This window comes from Gracilinanus agilis, chromosome 4 (assembly GCF_016433145.1).
Source record: "Gracilinanus agilis isolate LMUSP501 chromosome 4, AgileGrace, whole genome shotgun sequence".
In the NCBI taxonomy this organism is placed as follows: Eukaryota; Metazoa; Chordata; class Mammalia; order Didelphimorphia; family Didelphidae; genus Gracilinanus; species Gracilinanus agilis.
Window position 1 is genome coordinate 295,269,840 of NC_058133.1, and position 18,647 is coordinate 295,288,486.

At 36.4% G+C, this 18,647-nt stretch overlaps 1 protein-coding gene across 1 annotated transcript in view; it reads right to left on the bottom strand.

The window, feature by feature from the left end:
* RAB23 (RAB23, member RAS oncogene family) overlaps nucleotides 1–17,997 on the bottom strand; it is a 30,493-nt gene extending 12,496 nt beyond the window's left edge. Inside the window, exons 1-4 of the mRNA XM_044675927.1 lie at nucleotides 17,765–17,997; nucleotides 10,652–10,810; nucleotides 6,189–6,408; nucleotides 4,430–4,515 (exon numbers count right to left, since the gene is read on the bottom strand). Of these exons, the coding sequence (XP_044531862.1) occupies nucleotides 4,430–4,515; nucleotides 6,189–6,343 (241 nt within the window). The 5' untranslated portion in view covers nucleotides 6,344–6,408; nucleotides 10,652–10,810; nucleotides 17,765–17,997. The remainder of the gene's footprint in view (nucleotides 1–4,429; nucleotides 4,516–6,188; nucleotides 6,409–10,651; nucleotides 10,811–17,764) is intronic.
* Between the last annotated feature and the right edge of the window lie 650 nt (nucleotides 17,998–18,647).

The following is an 18,647-nucleotide window of genomic DNA, read 5'->3' on the forward strand; positions in this document are numbered from 1 at the left end:
TTAATTACTAACTAATCTAATCTTCCTCACAACAGTATCCAAAAGGATTTTGATAGGCTAACAAATTAAGCTAAATCTATAAGACAAAATGGGGGCTTCTAGGACCTTCCTTTATAGACTATAACATATAAAGTCCTAAAAGACTCTCACTCTTTCACATATATCCCAGCAAATATCTAAAAAAGTACTGAATTAACAAACACCAGATGGAATAAGGGAAACGGCAGTAAACTCTACCACCTAGTTCAGGACTTCATATTTAGATAAATAAAAGTTTGAAGGCACTCGGGGAAGGATAATATCATACAATGAAAAGCCAGTGCCAGTAAGAGTTCTAGTAAAAAAAAAGGGGGGGGTCTGAAGCCAACTGGAATGAGGGACCTATAAAGAGAGGTAGGAAGCCAGCTTGATATTTGGAAAATAACAGTCCAAAGCCAGTCCAACCTGTAGAACTTTAATCTGAACTAAGGAAATAGTATTTTTAAGTATAGATAAAGTTTGCCAAGCAGGGTGGCAGGAGATGAACATTCTAAAATGCTGGAATGGAGCAGGGGAGTGACACAGAACTGGGCACTTGGTCAGTTGGTTACCATTGAAGAAGGAGCTGTGTGTTTTGATCTCCCTGAGAAGGCATCATCAATATACCATCATCTTTGTGGGAAAAGCAAGCTAGAGCTTGGATTTGCAGCTTGGAGGGTGGACCTTCATTCTGTACCAGTTCACTGTTTTTTCCCCACTGGATCTATTGGCAGAATAACAGCTGAGACTCTGGGACAGTAGAGAAACAATGCTGGAGGAGTCAGGGATCCAGGAGTGAGATTTCCAAAATCCCTATCCTGCTTAACTATTGTAGTTAGTAAAAGTTTTAGTGTAGAACTCCATTCCCTTGCCCTAATATACGTTACTAGTTACCCCAGTTAAGGAAACCTGTTACCCACCTTCCTAAATACTTTATCTTCAATAAACAGCTGTTATTGTTTCCTGTCTAATCTCCTTATCCCCTAGCAAGAACCCTAGTTTAGGTAGATAAGTTATTATATTAATTTCCAGCAGGCTCTGGAGGGTAGTACTCAGATTTAACTGCCATTCCTCTATCTAGATGTTACCCACTTTCTCAAGTCCTTGTTCATTTTTAAGGGCTGGATTAGTGTATGGTAATTACCTTTAGTAGATATATTTACTGGGCTTATTTTAATCAAGTTACCCTAAAACAGTTAAACAAGAGGTGGAAGTTTGAATCATACTTTCTTCAAATCTTGTACTCTCAGGGAAGCAACAGAGAAAGAGCCATACCTCAGAGTACTCAAGAATAACAACAGGAGATAAGGTTGATTTAACATTAAGGTATACATGTCTGGGCTTTGCAGGAGGTCCAAGATCATTATAATCTCTAACCTCAGATCAGGAATGACAAAGCCACAACAAAGGATAAAGGTAGATTTTTGATTGTTGCAAAAAGTAGACAGACTAGACAGGGTAAATCCTACACTGGGCCAATGGAAAAGAGAGGTTGAACCATGGCAATAAAGCAGAGAATGAAGTCAAGTAAGAGTTAAAACATCTATAACTATAGCAGCATCCAGATTTTAAAAGGGATAGGATTAGCCTACCTGATTTAGAAGGGTTTACCAACCTGACAAGAAGAGAGTGATAATCATAAAAAGGGAAATTAAAAAGACAGAAAAACCTCAATATTTGAGGTCTGGGTAAGATGACAAGAACAAAGGCAGAGGAATGGGATGAGACTTTTACCATCTTTGCAAAGAGGATGATGAAGAAAGATAGTAAAAAGTGTAAGAGGGTATGATGGAAGAAAAAACACAATTAACAATGTAACTATGAATGTGAATTAGATGAACTCACCTATAAAGCAGAAGAAGGTAGCAGGATGAATTAGAAAGAAGAATCCAATAAGCTGTTTATAAGAAACACACTTGAAATAGAAAAAAAATCAAAGAGTTAAAATGAAGGACTTGGGCAGAATTTATTTTATCTCAGGTCAATACTAAAAAGAAAAATGTAGCAAGGCAATACTAAAAAATAGACATGGGCTAAAAGTTAAGCCAAGAAACTACATTTTACTTAAAGATACCATGGATAATGAAATAATACCAATACTTTGTATGTACCAAATGGCATGGCATCTTAGTTAAAGAAAAAGCTAATTGAATCACAGGGAGAAAGACTGAAAAATTATAGAAGGAAACCTCAATATACTCTTTTCAGAACCAGATAATTCTAACAAGAAGATAAACAATAAAAAAGGTAAGGGCATAAGGAGAATTTTATTAAACTTAAATCAGATGGATTCCTGGTTAAGTCCTGAAAGAGAATCAAAAGAAGCATACATATTTCTCAGATGTATATGGCAAATTTATAAGGACCAATCATGCATTAGATTAGAGTAAAAAACCTTATTGATGAATATGAAAAAGAAGAAATATTAAATACACCATTTCACAATGCAATAAAAAGTATAATCAATAATGGGCTCTTGAAAAAATCATTCAAATTTAAATGGAGTCTAAATAGTATCTTTGAGAATCTGTGGGTAGAAGAACAAATCAGAAGCAATAGATAATTTTATCAAAAAAGAAGATTACAATGAGACAATCTACCAAAACATTAGCATGCAGCTAAAGCAGTCCTCTGGGGAAAATTTATATCTCTAAATACTTTCATTAAATAAAGAATAGGTCAATAGACTATACATAGAACTAAAAAAAAAGGTAACAAATCAAAAACCTCAACCAAATTAAAAAAAACCAAAATACTGATACCAAAGTGGAGATAAAAATAAAACAAAAACTCAACTGAAATGATAAAACTAATAGCTTAAAAAACTAACAAAACACAAACTATTAGCCAATATAATTTTAAAAAGTAGGGAAAAAAAAGGAGAACGAAATCGAAATTGCCAGAATCGAAAATGAAAAAAGGAGAATTCACAACAAATAAAGGAAATTATTAAAAATAATTTTACCCAATAATCAACCAACAAAATTTATCACTGAAATGAAATTTGATTGAGTATTTACAGAAGTATAGAATGTCTCTATTAATGGAGCAAAAAATAGGGGGAAAAAAGCAATGAAGGCAGTCATAAAGAGGTGGTAAGTTCTTATTCTTTGGGAGTCTTCAAGCAGAGGTTGAATGAATATTTATCAGGTATATGATAGCCAGGGTTCCTTTTGTAGGTGTTTTGGACTTGATAGCCACTAAGATACTGTCTAACCCTGAGATTTTATGATTTTGCACTACCAAGAAGTGGTATGAGAGAGATAAGCCAAGAATTATCTGCCTAGAATAGGAGTTGGGCCAGTCATATAGCTAGGACAAAGCATAACAAATAAGACAATTTGATGGTACCCTGGAAACCATTTATTAATTATCAAAAGACCAAGTCTGACTCTAGCATGCTGGCAGGACATGAATACTAGCTGTGAGGGATAAGAGAGCAATTATTTATGGGTTAAAATCTGAAAAGTTAGGAGAATCCAAATAGATGAGATCACAGATTAACTGATTTACTTAAGAGCACGATAGATAACACTATCCTGAGTATGTGCCAAATAAAGTTTATGGTGCTTTGTTATTATAAACACATTATAATCACTGTTGAGCCATACCAATCCAAGAAAATAACATTTTAAAATTGTAACAGTAAAAGTGCTATTCATTTATATCATTTACCTCATTCTCATTTATAGAGCCAAGGTTTTTATTACTAGTTCTTGACTCTTTATTTTGAAGCTCTAACACCCTGTAGTAATTGTTCCTTCCACCTCATTATCTTCCTCTCCTCTAAATTTCTTTAGTACTTAATCTATAATACATAATTTAATACTTAGTTATATTCTCTCTCCTTTTCTGGCAACTGTTTCAAGTATACTAGACTTATCTTTCCAACTAGAAAGGGAACTTCTTATACTTTTATTGAATTTTCTACAATCTCTAGCATAATATTGAATATATAGTAGGTAGGTACTAAATATTTATAGGTCAAGCCAACGTAAAAACTTCTTGCCCTCAGAAAACCCTTTTTGACAGAAACTAGACTATATCTTATAAAAACAATCCTATATTTCCATGGCAGAGAAGAAAGGTCATGGTATCTTTATAAAAAGCTATTACTTTTACTAATTAAGAACCAATACTTTAGGATAAGACAAGTAAATCTTGTCCCAAAATTCTGAATAAAATTTCACAAAATTTAGATAAAATTACTTCACAATCTTCGAATGATCTTTACTACAAATTAGGTTCTTATTGGTCACTTACTTAGGTATAAAGAACATTGGGGGCTTGAGTTTCTAATATTTTGAAATTATAGCTATTCTTAAAGAGATAATCTTAAGTCAACAAAACTGAATTTTCTTTTTTATCCATAAGAACAAGACAAAAAAACAACAACAAAAGCAAAATTTACCTCGGTAGTAAGCCTTTGTTATTGCATCAAACTCTTCTTGACCTGCTGTATCCCATAACATTAGCCTGACATCTTCGTCATTAACTCTGAAATAAAAGATGTGCTAACTCAAATTTTAAGTAAAAAATTCAATTATGTTTCAGTTTACCACCAATAATTTGATTTTTTAAAAAATTCAAGTTCTTAAAAATACTACTTGTTTTTGTCTTAATATCAACCAAAGTAGAAAGTAAAACTATACTTTTCAAGGCTCACTTTGCAGTTTTTGAACATTTTTAATGCTAACTTTGTATTGACAAATGTGTATCTTTTGCTTCCAATTAATCCTTCATTTCATAAAAAGGAATAAAGGGAGAAAAATATATAATAAATAAACTGCCTTTATAGATAGGCTTTGGCATTGTTACTTCATCATTAAGAGTTTCATAAGAATTTTGCCCTGTCCTACCTCCCTGCCTTTATTTGTGCTCTTCCTCTTGCCTAGAAGAGACTCATCTTCCATACTCCCCACCCTTCCAAAACTTGCTCTTCTCCTCCAGGAATTTATACTGGTTCATGGTGCTATTGCCCTACCAGTTACCCAAGCTTGAAATTCCAGAATCCTTTTTTAAAAAACTGTATCTTTTTGTTTTTACTTCATTTAAACCTCCCCTTTATCTGACTTCCTTCCTTCCTCCTAGAAAGCCATAATTTATAGGAGAATTGAATAATTCTTTTACTCAGATTCCTTTTTTAATTCTTCTTACTTTCTACATGTAGTTAATTATAAAGTCTTACCAACTATATCAGCACAACCTCTCTCAAATCCTTCTTCTTGTTTCTATTTTACAGTGCCATCACCCTAACTGAAATTCTCACACTAGAGGACATCCAGGAAGGGAAACACATTCTTTTATTCACCTGAGATCTCCACCCCCTTCCTTGCTGTCCTACTCAAAATGGGGATCAATAAAAAGTACTTTTTTTCTTTTCTTTAAATTCATTTCTCAATTGTGAGCAAGCTTGCCCTCCTAAGACTCAATTAGGTTAACTATTCTCTTACCAACAAGTCTTTAATCCTTTCCAAATCTGTTTTCTGCTACCAATTCCTTAACACCAATGTGTTCTCTGCCAACAAAAGGACATCCTGTGTTGGTGCAGATAAAACTTCTTAATACAAGTTATAAATTCATTTTTTCTGAGAGCCAAAAATTAATTAGAGTAAGTCAAGTGTCACCAGTAAATGTAAGCAATGCCCACAGGTGCTGTTGCTAGGGTAAAAAGGAAAAAAAAAAAAGGAAGGAAACAAAACTGGGAGAGGGAAAGATGAGAGGAGAAAAAAAAAGAAAGAAGTAATAGGAACAGAAAAGAAAGGGCATATATAGCTAATAAGTAGTAAGCATCAACAATTACCTTAGACCACTGACATTGAAAACCTGTCCCCAAACAAGTTTGTGAAATGATTAATTATAGTAATAGTGGACCTATGTACATAAATATGACACCTAACATAAGTTATTTCATTTTATTCTTACAATCACCTTGTAACGTACCACAGAGTTACCACTATTTTATAGACAAGGAAATTTAGGCTCAGAGGGATTGTTAATTGCCTATGGCTCATAGTTATTAAGGATAAAAGGTTTCAATTCAAATATATTCCTACTTCAAGTCCAATGTTCCCACATAATATTACCTCTTCATGTGGTTATCCCTATTGATCTCCCAGACTTATATCACATGTCAAAACCAATAGGAAAAAAAAAATTTAAGTACATACTGGATCTGTCTTTCCAAAAAATCAACTCCAATTGTTTTCTTGTAGTCTTTTGTAAAAATGCCTTTGCAATATCGTTGAATCATACTTGATTTCCCAACAGCTCCATTCCCAACAACCACCACCTTGATGGCCACTTCCACATCCTCTTCCAACATTTTGAATTGAAGATAAATTTTTGTATCAACACTAATTTCAGATATTTAGATTTTTTCTCTCAAATCTGTAATAAAAAATTATGTTCATCATGAGGTTGGAGAAAGTTAATAAAAAGTCCAAAAAAATAATTTTAATTTGTTTATCAAGACTTACTGACCCAAAAATATTAATTGGCCTTATCATGCAGTATCACAACATGGATTCTAATCAATTTTTCTATGAAATCTAATACTATTCTTTATTTTAAGATATTAGCAACAGGAACAAGAAATAAGAGTTAATTTTTTTAAATCCTAAAATCATTGCTGCTGAAATTCCATTAGAATGACTCCTACTACTAAGGGAGGCTCTATAAAATAAAATTATATCTGTCTGCTGGTGATTAGATATTAATAATACTTCTTTGTTAATTTAGTTTCAATGAGATGAATTTTCTATAAAGAATAATCCACAACAAGTGTTTTCTCCAGTCCTAGACCAAGTAATGATCACTCTGTATAAACTGATTTTGTGCTACTATTTGCATAATTGGCAAGGAAAAGAAAAAAAATAAAGTTTCTAGCTTCCTCTGTCTTTCTACAAAGTTAAAAATTTACTTTTTAATTGCTTCTCCCTTAATCAAATACTCAAGTAACCATCACTGGAAAAACCTTACTAAATTACAAAAACATCTAATAAAATTCACTACTGCGTAAAACAAATGATTTTAGAACTTAAAGGAGATACCAAGCAGATAAGAACTCATTCCCATAATAGATTCAAAGCACATCCCTACTCCCCGACCCCATCTTTGTTAATGTAATGTAATAAGCTTTGTTTCATCTTTAGGCCCTGGAATTTTTTGAGACAATGCATTCACTATAATAGAATTCTCTTCAGTAAAGTAGTCAGCAAGCAAACTCTGTAGTACAATAATTTTTGCCCACATCATATAATTTTTAAAATTTATAAATTTTAAAATATCCTTCCACAAAGATACCCCAAATTTCATATATCATCAAAATAGTATGCATGTATGAATAAAATAGTTTTATCAAAAGTACAGAAAGAATATAAAATTTATAAATGGGGTGAGGGGTATGTTAGAAGAATGTATACCTCACCCTTGTTTTTAGGTACTAATATTATTAAGAAATAATTAAAGAGACAATTTCAGAGGATCTCAAGAGACTTGTATGAAATGATACAGAATACAGATGTAGAATAAAGTATGCAGGACCAAGAGAACAATTTATACTACTAAAAACCTCTAAGAAACAATTATGAAACACTTGAGAACTCTGACCAATGCAATTACTAACCACAATTCCAGAGCACCAAGGATAAAGCATGTTATGGACCTTGTCATATAGAGATGACATACTAAATGTGTACCATGAGAAATACATTTTTAGATATGACCAGTCATGGAAATTAATTTCGCTTTGCTATGCATATCTTTACAAGAGTTTTGTTTTTCTTTTTTTTTCCCAGTGGGGTAGGTAATATGATTTTTAAAAGCCAGAAAGTAAAGTTCACTATATCAATGTTTGGATATATGAATACACACTCTTCATATATGTAGATAATAATAGTAAAACCCTAAATGACAACTGAAGTAATTTTGACAGCAGATGACAGATAATGGAATATTTTTCTAATGAGTTCACATCTTTTGAACTCAACTGAGTATTTAAGTGCAAGTCTCATTAAAGGTACTGTACTGATGATACAGAAAATGAAAAGAATAAAATATTCCTTGCCCTCTAGGAACTACAATTCATACCACAGATTAATATATAAAATAGTTATCAAGTAAAAAGAAAGCAACTCAAGGGGGGGTGGGGAAGCATTAACTAGGTGATGAGTAAAGGATCTACTATAAGAAGTATCACCAAGCGTTCAAGGGAGTTAAGGATTCCAAGAAGCAGAAGTAAGGAGGGAAGAACATTCTAGTCTGTGGAAGGTGCACATGCACAGCCTGGGCAAGGGCCAGGAGAGAGAATGGCAAGCTCAGGGAATAACAAGTAGCCTAGTTTGGGCAGAATATAAAATGGATGAAGTGGAGTAACATGAAATCAATCTGGAAAGATAGTTTAAAGCAAGATTGTGAAAGGTTTTAAATATCAAAGGAGTTTGTATTTCATCCTAAAACAATGGGGTTCTAAAGAAATTGATATGTCCATACCTGTGCTTTAGCACTGTTTGACAGCTATGTGGATGACAGATTGGACAGGGAAGATACTGGAGGGAGGAAGTTCTATTTGGAAACTGTTACAATAGTCTAAGAGAAAGGCATGAAGGCCTCAACTAAAATTATTACTGCTTATGTGGAGAGGAGAGGATGTAGGAAGAGATGTTGCAAAGGTGGACTCAAATAAAACTTGGCACTGTAAATGGATTATGGGGGTTGAAGGAGAAAGAGCTGAAGATGTCTGGGATTGCAAACCTGGCTGTCTAGAAGGATGACAGGAAGTTCAGAATAAGGGTAGGTATGGGGGGAAAGAAAACAGGATCCATTTTGTACATGTCTAGTATGAAAACCTTGAGATATCAAGACAGAAATCTCTAGCAAGTAGCTTATGATATAGAATTGAAGCTCAGAAAAGAAAGCCAAATTGGTATATTTGGGAATTCTCTGCAAAGAGATGATAAATGAGCTTGGATGATAAGATTTCTCTTTACACCTTCTCTATTGGTGAGGAGAACTTAAGACATTTTTCTGTGGTATAACCAAGTCACATTGGAAAGACAGAAAAAACAATCTAGTCAAGATGGCTGAAGAATGGTGAGAAAGGTAGGAGGAAAACCAAGAGAACGTGGTATCAGAAAAAGACGGGGAAGCAAGATTACACTGGTAGATGAGGTACTTAAGAGAATAAAAGGCTGCATAAAAGTTAAGAAGGAAAAAATACTATCTGATTTAGATATTAAAGTTATTTGGCAATCTTAGAGCAGTCAAATTGGTGGGGTCATTAGCCAGATTGCAAGGGGATGAAAAGTGAACAGGAAGAAGAAAGTGGAGATTTTTTTCCTAAGGGACTGCTATGAATGGGGAAAAAAGATATATGTATCTGATAATATCTTGAGGTTATGACAAGATTGAGTGAAAGTTTCTTAAAAATAAGGGAAATATGGTTATATCTATAGACTAGAAGACCTCTAACATAATTCCTAGTTTATTTCTAGAGTTCTACATCTATGATATAATCAATGCTTTCATGCTACCAGAATAGCCATCATGAATCCATGTAGCAACAAGGCATTAGCAGAACTTGTAAAGATCTGATTTTATGGAACAGATGGATTACTAAAGAATTATAGGCATAGCTATTTTGCAAATCAAATGATGTTTTAAATGCACCAGTAGAACTTGATAATTAATTACTACTGTCTAATTTATCTACATTAGATTTTCAAATGATTTTTTTGTTAAAACTAACTTGCTTTTTTCCCCTACCAACTTTGTTTTCATTTTTATCTACACTTTTCCCTGGTACTTGTAAGAATGGGATTTGTGCAAGGGGGATGGGCATTATAGGCCTCACAACCATACCAATTTCTAGGTATAGTACTATAATATTTTTTAAGGCTTGGAAATTTTATTTTCCAAAGCAGCTTATTAGTTTTTTTAAAACACCTATGTCTTATGCTTCTTTCTCAGAAATGTTTCAGGTGAAATTATCATATATTTGATATTGAAAATAATTTTCTCAAAAGACTTAAAAAAATTTGGATAGGAATTGGGACTATGATTTCATTGCCACAAGGAACTACCAAATTAGGAACTCTCTTCCAAGACAGGTAAGCACCTTTTCTGAAACTTGTGTTAGGACACAGAAAGGCCAAGTGCCATGCTCAGGGTAGTAGCCCATAAATCCTAGAGGACAGATTTGAACCCATATCTTCTTTACTCCAAGGCTCTAGCCACTATACCACTGGGCCTTAGAAAAGAAAAATTAAAAATAAATATTCATCAACCATATTAAAAAATCCATTTTTTCAGGTCAGATATTCTTTAAGCAAAAATTATGTTAGGCAATAACTTAATTTTGCATACAATACATTCAATACATTTATAATAATCCTTCAAATCTACTTCTAAAGTACTTAAAGCAAGTTAAAAGTTTTCCCACTGACATGGGAATCCTCATTCTTGGGAGTTATCTTCTTTATTACAACTTCTATAAATTCCTTAGCCTTTTTCAAAGTACAGTTCAAGTGCTACTTTCTATTCTACATAACTTTTCCTGAGTCCTACCCCCAAGTTAAAAACTCTTACTCTTCTTTAAATGGGATTATTTTGTATATAGGTTGCATTTACTTACTTGTGTATATGTTGTGTACCCTCAGTACAATGAAGGCTCCTTGAGGGCAGGGACTGTTTCATTGTTTGTCTTTATCTCCTCAGCACCTACCAGTGCCTTGAAAATAGTTGGTGCTTAATAATGTCTGTTGAATTGAACTGAAATACAACTGCTCCAAGCCTGAGACACAGGGTGGGGGAAAAAAGGTCAAATAAATGGATCAGAAAACAAGGACTTAAGACATTTCTGACAGAAGTTGTGAAGTTTAAAATGGAGCCTTTAACACATTAAACTGCCAAGTAACTTCAATTTTAACTCAACATCACTCCTTTTCTCCACTGATCCTAAATTACCTTGTCCAAGTCCTCTTCAATTCTCTACTATATCTTACTTGGTCATCTCATCAGCTCCCATGATTTCAATTATCATCTCTATGCAGATGATTCTCAGGTCTACCTGTCTAGCCCTAACCTCTGTCCCAATCTCCAATCTTGTATCTCCAACTACCTATTACACATCTCCAACTGGATATCCCATAGATATTTTAAATTCAACATGCTGAAAAATGAATTCATTATCTTTCCCCTCAAACCTTCCCTTTTCCAAATTTCTCTATTACTGATGAGTGTACCACCATCCTCTGTTACCCAGGATCATAACCTATATGTCATCCTAGACTCCTCACTCTCAACTCACACACCCCTTTACCCCCACTATCTTCATAATATATCTCAAAAATATTCTCTCTTTTTCCTTCTGACACTGCTACCAGGCTTTCATCATTTTATCACTAAACTACTGCAATAACATGCTGGCTTGGTCTCTTTCCCTCCTGCCTTCCCATTCCAGTCCAACTTCAACTCGGCTATCAAAATGATTTTCCTAAAATGCAAATCTGACCATATTTCCTTTTCAATTCGATAATCTCTAGTAGCTTCCCTATTACCTACAGGATCAAACATAAAATCCTGTTGTGCTTTTAAAGCCCTTCTTAATCTGGCTCCTCCCTACTTTTCCAGTCTTTTTATACTTTATTTTATACCTTATACCTTCTTGTTGACACTTCATTTCCAACTGTGCATTTTTGCTGACTACTCTCCTTATTTCTATATCCTAGCTTCACTGGTTTCCTTCAGTCTCAGTTAAAGTCTTACCTGCCAGGAACCTTACCCAATCCTCTTCAAGCTTACTGCCTTCCCTATGAGACTGCCACTAATTTATCCTGCTTATCTCATTTGTACATGGTTGTCTGCATGTTGTCTCCTGTATTCGATTGTGAGCTTCTTGACAGCAGGAACTATTTTTTATCTTTCTTTGTATCCTAGGGTTTAGCAAGTGATTGTCAGAAAGTATTTAATAAATGCTAGCTAATTGTCCTCTGTCATGAACTATTGTAATAACTTTGCAATTAGTCTCCTCCACTACAGTGATGCCAAAATAATCTTCCTAAAGCAAAGGCCTGAGGTCTTGTTAACTATATTGGCTCCCCATTACATCAAGGTTAAAATACAAATTCCTTAGCCTGACATTTAAAATCCTCTACAATTTGGCTCCAATTTACCCTTCCAGAAATTTCAAATTACCTTCCCTTAAAATACTTTGTTTCATATAAATTTCCTTATTTATAGTTCCCAGAACTCAATATACTATTTCTTATGCCCTTGCCTCCACATATGCTGTTTCTTTTTCATGCATGGAATTTACTCTCTCCTCATCCCTTTTGGAATCCCTAGTTCAGCTAAGCTCAGCTTAGGTTCTACCTTAACAGCAAGGCTTTTTGCTATTTCCTAAGGTTAGTGCTCTGATATTTAGCACAAAACTTACCTTTGTTCTATTCTAGCACCAACATGGTCAGCACTACTTACCTTTGTCCTATTCCCGAGCCTCTCCCCCTAAAGGTAAGTTCCTCAACTGGCAAGTACTATTTTTTCCCCTTTGTATCCTCACGTCTAGTACAGTGCTTGCACATAAAAGACACTGAATACATACTGAATGAACATATTAGGAACATTTTAATTACTGAGATCTTATTCAAAGAAACAAATACATGATAATAAATTTCCTCCACATTTGGAAGACCTGAGGTCTATAGGGCAGCATGGTGTATTCAAAAGAACACTAACTTTTGTGATAAAAGGCCTGGGTTGTATCTCATTTTTCCTACTTAGTATCTGTTAACCCTTGGATAAATCATCTCTGAGTCTCAATTTTATAAGGAGGAAGGAGTAAATGATCTATAAAGTAATTTCTAGCTCTAAGTCTATGATCCCATAGCCACTTCCTGCACCCTCATATCCATCCAATCCTACTCCCACCTCTTTAACAGTCCCTATTTGTCCTCTGTCTTCTTCCTTCCATCGAGTCTCTAGAAATCACTCTCTCTCCAATGCTACCCCATCCTAAACAGATTTCCTTTCAACCAAAATGTTTTTTCTCATAATTTTCCCCTGGTTACCCATTACAATGCTGCTTGTTCCTTTCATGCCCTTAGAACCTTAAGCCAGGACCAGGAAGAGGAGGAAGAATATTCCTTGTTCTTCACTACCCCTTTCAGATCCTCCTTCTGCTTTTATCACTAAGCAATCTCTCCTCATTTCAGGCTCATTCTATTCAGGTGCTTGGACCAGGATCTTTTTGCTGTAACCTAGGGTCTTCTCAGGATGGGTGTTCTTCCTTCTTTCTTACGTATTTCAGTACCTAGTTCATAGTTTTCCTTTCCATTCTTATTCCTGCCCTCATATTTAAGAGTTTCAATAAACACTTCTGAGTTGTGACCTCCATCATCTCATATAACAACAGAGGGGTGAGACTCTCACCAATATTCCAAACTATTCCACCATATCTTAAATTACAAAATTCCTCTCAATGATGACTGTCTCCTGTCCTCCCATTTGTCTCTGCTTCATTCCTAAACCCATTTTTTTTCTTCACCTTTCAATTTAGCATCTCTCCTCTGGTCTTACTTTTTTCCCTTCACAGTTTTGCAAGTATTATTCACAGAATCTCAGAATTGGAATGGGCCTAAAAGGCCATCTGGTCCAAATCGTATATAAGCAGGTACCTTCTCTCAATTATTACTTGTCTTTTCTGGCCTCAAATTTTTCTGGGAAGATCTCTAGTGAGAAGAAACCTATTACATCCTGAGGTAAACCATTTTAAATAGCTCTACTCTTATACTTCTGAATGGAGAAAGTGGGTACACTAAAACTTCATATTATCTTAACTGAGTCCTCATTGTTGCTTTCTTTCTTCTCACTAAGACTATGTCATACCAACCAAAATAGCTGTTAAAACGTCTTCAAGCCCTAACATAACAATGACTCCTCTGTCTCTTAGCTGATACCCATATCTTCTATTTTAGAAATGAAATCAAGCTGAAATGTCTCACCTCCCTTTTTTTTATACAAAAACTCTCCAGGACCTTTTCCATCCCTCTCATTGCTATCATACTCCTCTACTTGGGCTTTTTTGTCTTCTCTCCTTTTTTTCTGGGAGTTTGGCTGATATTTTGATACTTTGTTGTCTTTCACTTTATCTATTGTCATTTTACAAACATATCTGGACCTCTACTACTTTTAAAAAATTTGACTCAATCCTACCATCTTTCCTATCAAACTCCTTTAAAGAGCTGTCTACATCTATACTTCACTTTCTCCACTTCCTCATTAAACACTTATTTCTCACTACCCCATAGTTGGATCTCTGATGTTACCTCAAGTGACATACGTATACAACTTTGCATTACACATATCCTTTTCTCAATCTTCATTTCCCTTAACCTCTGCAATTTCTGGGTGTTAATCAGTCCCTCTTCACTGATATTCTCTCTTTCATGGTCTTTCTTGACTTTCTGGTTCTTTTCCAGCATGACTACTCTTAGTCTCCTCTGTTCTCTTTCATTTCCCACTGCTCTTAACAGTTGTCCCCCAGATCTCTGTCCTAGAGATCTTTTACATCTTAATGTTATCATCTAGTCTCATGGGTTCAATGATCATCTCTCAGATTTCTAAAACTATATAGCAAGTCCTAATCTGTCTTCTGAATTATAGTTCTGCATCTTTAACTTCTTGCTGGATATTTCCCTCAACCTGGATTTCATATTGGCAAATCAACCTAAAAATAAATTCAATGTATCATCCTCTTTAAAAAAATCTGTCCTGTCTTCTATTCTTTACTATTTTTTAGATATTACTCAGAGTTGATCCATTTTAGCTCTTTTTCTTCCCTTCACTTCCCACATCTAACTAGCTGCCAAATTCTACAGACTCTACCTCCACAATCTTTTGCAACATTCTTTCTTCTTGCACAAGCACACTGTTGGCTCATTACAGCTTGTCTGCTTCTTTACTCCTCTCTTTGCCCTAGTCTCTCCCTTCTCCAAGCCATTTTCCATATTGTTGCCATTCCACTTTCTCATTAATAATAATAATAATATTTCTATAGTGCCTATGTGGCAGTTGCTACTGGGCAAATATCACCTCATTTGATCCTCTCAGCAACCCTGAGAAGTAGTTGCTATTATTTCTATTTTACACCTGAGGAATCTGAAGGAAACAGAGGTTTAAATGACCTGTTTAAGATTATACAACTAGAAAGAGTCCGAGGTGGGATGTGAACTTGGGGCTTCCTGATCTGGGTTCAGATGTCCATCCACCACTGGCTCCAAATGCCTGGAAGTCAAAAGTACAAAAATCTGGCTATGACCTATTTTTCCTTATTTCCTTTGATTCCTTTTTCATAGGTTACTTTCTAGACAAACTGAACTACTAAATTCTTTCCTAATCTCACATTATATTCTTTGCCTCTATATTTTCACATGAGTCCTAGGTCCAGAAAATATTTCCTCCATATCTCTCTACTTTTTGACAGTCCTAAAAAAAACCAACAACAACAAACTTTATTAAAAATTATCCATATAGTCAACTAAATTTTAATTTCAACTAAAGAATCAGGAATTTTTCTGTTAAGTATAAATGTTTATTGGAATTCTTTTTTATTTCTTCTCAGGCATTTTTTTCTCTTACTATATATGATTAAAGCCATTACACACTCTTTTTTCTGGTTCTGCTTTTTTCATTTTGCATTGACTTCCAGATAATTCTCTTCCTTAAAGGTCTAGCTCAGATGCCACCTACTCCATTAAGCCTTTCCAGATCCCCTAATTGAAAGGGATGTATCCTTCAATGTTTAACAGTACTTCACCTTTATTCGATCATAGCTGTTATTATATTCTACCTTGTGTATATGTCTTATTTCCTGTATAAGATTGTAAAGTACTTGAGGGAAGATTTTTATTTTTGCATCCCTATCATTAATACTATGTTTTTCAAATAGTGGGTACTTACAATTCTAAATTAAGTAACAATCATTCAAAAAGCATTTAGTTTCTAGCATCTAGGTGCTAGAAACTCTGAGGGAACAAATACAAAAATGAAATAGTCTTTACCCTCACGGAACTTACATTCCACAAGGGGAGAAAATATGTACATATAAAAGAATATGCAAAATAAAAACAAGGTAATTTCTTTTTTTTTGAGAGAGGAGGAAAGGCATTAGTAGAAGGTGGGGAGCAAGAAAGGACTAGGGGTATTTGAGCTGAGCTTTGAAGGAAATGGGATTCTAAGAGGTAGAGATGAGGAGAGGGTGCTAAAGTACAGGAGAGAGGAAAGGTCACTTTAGCTGGACCATGAAGACTGTTATATAATATAGCTAGAAAGACAGGGTGGAGCCATGTATGTTGACAAGGGCTTTAAAGTCAGATGAAAGTGCCCCATAAGTTTTAGTAAAAGACTATTGTGGTCAGACCTGTGCGTTAGGAAAATTACTTTAGCATCTTGTAGAATAACAATATTTGCTGTCTTCAGTGCTGAATATTGTAAATCAAAAATGGTATTTGGCACAATGGAATAAAGTTCCTAGAGTGACGATGACAAATATTTACATAACCTAGTTTATTAATTTTTTCACACGGTAAGAAAATTCAAGATATTCCTATTTTGTGCAAGTAAATTAGTATGGGAGGATAGACCACCTACCTGGGGTGCCACAGGTTGCCTGATTTCTAGCACTATCCTTAGCATTAAACTAGGCTGCCCAACAATCATTGTCCTTATGATTGCAGGCAGATTTATAGCTTGGGAAAGTGTCAAAAGATCTCTAAGAATTAAATGTTGGCATCCATAAAATCAGAGGTCTGTTTTGTGGAAGAAACTTATCTTAAAACCATCCTCCACAGCCACCTTTACCAATTGACCAGAATGTGGCTGGGAACTATTAAACATAGAAGCCACAGTCGTTAGGGGATACTGATAGATATATTGACAAAACTTAGCTAAGCAGTAACAGTTAATCTTTATTCACTCCCAGTTACACTGGGAAGTAGCTCCACAGATCAGAAAGTACTGTAGTCATGTGCCTCCACTGGCCTCGGGCAGGATTTTTCACACCCGGGGTCCCAAGGGGAGAGCCGGCCATGGCCTCAGTTCCTCATTCATATTCTCCAGACTTTGGAGAGCCTAACGGAAGGGGGAAGCGGGGAGCGGCCCCAAAGAGGCTGGAGCGGTAAACGAGCCCGGGGCGGGTACAGAATGGAGGTGGGAAAGCCCAAAAGACCAGTCGGGATTTGAGAAGCTCTTCCCCATAAAAGAAGCTGGGTGACACGCAAAGCAGGGCAGGAAGGATGCCGGGGAGGGGGTGGGGGAAGGGTAGGACCAAAATCCCCGCCTGGACCAACATTCTGGGCGGATGCAGGGCGCTGCCTCCGGCGCCGCCGGGGAGACCAAGACAGGCTCGAGAGACGCTCGGAGTCCGCTGCTAGGCAGCACAGAGCACCGGGCTCGGGGGCGGACCCGCGGCCGCCTCCAGTTCCAAGGGCCGGGACCTCCAGCTTGGGTACCCAGGGGGCCTCGGGGGCAGGGCTGAGATGTCTTTGCCCCCGTCTCCGCCTCGGCTTCTCTCCCCTGAAGGCTGGATCTTTCCCAGCAGTCCGGAGCCCCACAAGAGTCGCCGGGCCTAGGGGACTCGGGAAACCCCGTCGGGGAAGGAGGCCCAAGTGAAGGAAGCAGTCCCCTTGGAGAAAAGAGCCGCCCCCGGCTCTTTTCGCCCATCCCGCCCGCCCGTCAGCTACGGACTCACCCGCCCCAGCGGAACCAGCTCCTCTCAGTTGCGGTCGCGGCGCAACCACCGCCGCTGCCGTCGCCGCCACCGCCAGCGCCTCCCTGCACACTCGTCTAAACCAGCTGTCTCACTTTTTAAAAAAATGTTTAACGATAACTTTATTAATAACTCGGGAGCGTGAACAGAGATGTTCTAGGGTTGCTCCAGCAGCAGCGGCGGGAGCGGGAGAACCTATTTCTCGCCATCCGCAAACCTGCCCATACTCTCGAGCATGCGCGCAACATCACTCGCACATGCTCAGAACGAGGTTGCTCATTCTCGACTCCCCCACCCGCTTCCTAGCTCATGCTCTAAGGCGTTGTTGGGGAGGAACTCGGGAAGCTAGGATTCCTCTTCCCGTGTTGGGTTGTGGAGAGGAAAAAGGAAGCTGGACCTGGCACAGGCAGGAGGGGGAAACTAACTAGGTACGGGGAAGGATTGCCTGAAAGGTGGTAGATACTACAGCTGAGTTAGTCTTTGCTCACCATTCCCAGAGGAGTAGCTTGTTCTCTAGAGAAAGGCAGAACAAGAAACCTTCTTTCCAAACAGTGGAGCTCTGACTAGAAACACCGAAAGAAGGGACAAACACGAAAGTGGAAACTATGGCTATGTCTAAACACAGGGTGAAATTGAAAAAAAACAAAAACAAAAAAAAAACTCAAACGAAACAAACTAAACATTCTACCCGTCAGGTCATTTCAGGCTAAAATGTGGATGTTGTTTTTGCTTTTTATTTGCCTGAGTTCCTTTTGTGGGGATATATACAAATCATACATCATACATATTAAAGGTAGAGTGAAGATAAGGTTGTCGTTGGAGGATGCTACACTGATGGATAGATAGTAAGTAATGGTCATTTTGA